General features: G+C 43.0%; 1 protein-coding gene across 1 annotated transcript in view; it reads right to left on the reverse strand.

The window, feature by feature from the left end:
• LOC104964308 (neuronal acetylcholine receptor subunit alpha-10-like) overlaps positions 1–2651 on the reverse strand; it is an 11380-nt gene extending 8729 nt beyond the window's left edge. The window contains exon 1 of the mRNA XM_010793054.1: positions 2589–2651. Within this exon, the coding sequence (XP_010791356.1) occupies positions 2589–2643 (55 nt within the window). The 5' untranslated portion in view covers positions 2644–2651. The remainder of the gene's footprint in view (positions 1–2588) is intronic.
• Positions 2652–2812: the final 161 nt, after the last annotated feature.

Raw genomic sequence — 2812 nt, forward strand, 5'->3', positions numbered from 1 at the left:
ATTTACGCTATTATGTGTGTGTGTGTGTGTGTGTGTGTGTGTGTGTGTGTGTGTGTGTGTGATAAAAGGAGGCGTCTGGCACCACGGCAGGGACCAGGAGGTGAACTGGGACCTCTCCAAGTAGCAGTCCACACTCCATATTTTTTAAGTCTGTTCAGGGACTTGAACCAGCGACCCTACGGCTCACAGTCCACTGACTGAGACAGACCATTTCAACTATAGGATCCAAAGTAGAGTGCTAAACCCATGCTATATGATAGTATTGTGTCGTTCTTTGACTCTCCCTCTCCTAACTTGACAGAGAAACTTGAATAAAAACAGTTTTAGCATCAATATAAAATATGTCTTAGAGATGGATTTATGACCTCTCAATCTTTCTAACTAAGAGCAACATGCAGTAACAATAGAGTGTATGTTTGAGTACACTGGAAGGATTTATGTTTTCTCTTAGTTTTTTACGATGGTATCAAATTAGTATCGAGAATAGTAATTTCAGTAATATCGACTAACGTTCTAGTTATGTTTTTAAGGAGAGCAGCGAGGTGGAAGAGATCTGCTTTTGGTCCTTTTCTTTCATCGGTACGGATCCGTTGAAACAGGCCTATATTGGCCCAGCTAATTGACGACTTCCAGGTGGGGATCATTAGGACCCTGAAGTCTTTGTGTAAACGAACCTGCAGCTCCGCCTCTCATTGTCTCCGTTCATTGTCCAAATGTCTTCACGGTCCGGCGAGCTCATGACTCAGCGTCAACTCTCAGAGGAGCTGAAGTGTGAGGGCTAACGGGTCTGAAAGCATGCCAGCTGACACACACACACACACACACACACACACACACACACACACACACACACACACACACACACACACACACACACACACACACACACACACACACACACACACCAAACAGTTCCGTATCTTCAAGGACACATCGACATGGTGACTGCACATGCTGGGATCGAACCAACAACCTTCTGGTTTGGAGGCGACCGCACTCCCTCACAGCCACAGTCGCCCTCCAAGTGACTTAAAATACTCCTCAGAAAAACATGGTTTGGGTTCAAAGAAGCTAAACAGGTGAAACTGATGCAGCGTCAGGTGAGAACACGTCAGGTGAGAACACGTCAGGTGAGAACACGTCAGTCATTCACTGTAGGGCTCAGGCGCAGTTGTTGTTTGACCTATCGACCCCATCCCACCTTAAGGGTCTGTTGCTATCTAATAATTATGATGTTAGGTTTACGTTGGAGTCAATGTGAGGCATGCTGCTTTTTACATACTGTAGAGGTTAACACCAAATTGTCATTACATTCTGAAGTGGGGTGTGGTTTAACTTTGTGTGAGAGAGTATCAAATCAAATCAAAGTTTATTTATAAACTATTATGGTCGGGCCAAAGTGCTGTACATGTAATAAATACTACAATCACTTAAAAACACATTCATAATAAAAGACAATAAATGACAACAGATAATAAAAAACACAGGGAAAAGTCAGGAGTCGTGCTCCGCAGACAACCAGTCACACTATGAATGTAACAAACTTCTTTCCAAACCTGAACCACAGTAAAGAGACATGACATATCGCCTGGTCAAAGAAAGACGTTGGTGTTACAGAAGACAGGGCCGCCCCTCGCTGCAGGCAGACCACGCAGAGTGTGGGGCCTCACCCTACGAGCAAATGCAGCGCAATTATGCGCTCCACAGTTTGCTCGCACAGTTCACGAGCGTGCTCCACTAGCACCCCCTCCCTCATGACACAACTTTGCGTAGGGCCACAAGTTGGCTCGATGTGATCATCGACTGGATAAATAACAGTTGGATTATTCAGCCAGAGTTGTCGAAGAGTTTGTAAACAGATATACTTTAAATCATTACATGTCACTTGTTAGACGTGTAGACTCAATACAGTGGGCAGGAGTCTTGCCCAACGACGTGCTGACTGCAGTGGGGATCGAACCAGTGCTCCTGATCTGAAGATGAACGCGCTATCCCATTGAGCCACAGCTTTCATCAAAACAGAGTTTTCTTCAAATAATTGAAGATATGAGTGAGCAATTGTTAAACAAAGGCTCTTTTTATGGTTCCTCCATAAAGCCATTATCCTAATATAACTAATTTATTCCTTCACAATAAAAGCCCCCCTCCCTCGGCCAAAATAAGAACTACTTTTGTGATGAAAGTATGGGCAATGTCATTTTTCAAGAACTAAATATGCATACAAACAGAACATATATGGACATTTGAAGGCAGCATGCTGGACGTTTTTTCCGTTTTTCACTAATTGAACAGATTACAAAATGTAAACAACAGTTGAAGCATAATTCAAAATAAAGAGTACAACTTTTGTAAAGCACATGAAAACACATTTCTGAAGCAAAACTATTATTATTTATTAACATTAGTTTTAGTAGCATTTTTATTTTTTTGTTAATAATATTATCTGCCGATGAAATGATACCAAAGCTTTGGGGTTTTAAAGAAAATGTTAAACTCCACATTTCTTTTTCAATCTCTTTTTTACCATCCTATGAACCCAATGTTTTGAATGTGAAAATAAAATAAAAAGAGTCTGAAAAGGTTCTCACCTGGGAGGCAGAAGAGCAGCAGGTAAACCGTGGATATGCTGCAGAGGAGCTTCATGGCTCCGATAGCTCGTACTGATCCGGTGAATAGCGGTTCGATCACAGAGAGTACCGAGCAGCTGCTGAGCAGAGAGCAACTGAGAGGGAGTTTGTGCTGTAGTGCGGTGGTCGCCGAGTATGAGGGGTTATTAGTGCCACACTCAGGCTGGACACTGGGGGGGGGGGGG

This window comes from Notothenia coriiceps, unplaced genomic scaffold (genome assembly GCF_000735185.1).
Source record: "Notothenia coriiceps isolate Sejong01 unplaced genomic scaffold, NC01 NC01_scaffold00037073, whole genome shotgun sequence".
NCBI classification, from domain to species: domain Eukaryota; kingdom Metazoa; phylum Chordata; class Actinopteri; order Perciformes; family Nototheniidae; genus Notothenia; species Notothenia coriiceps.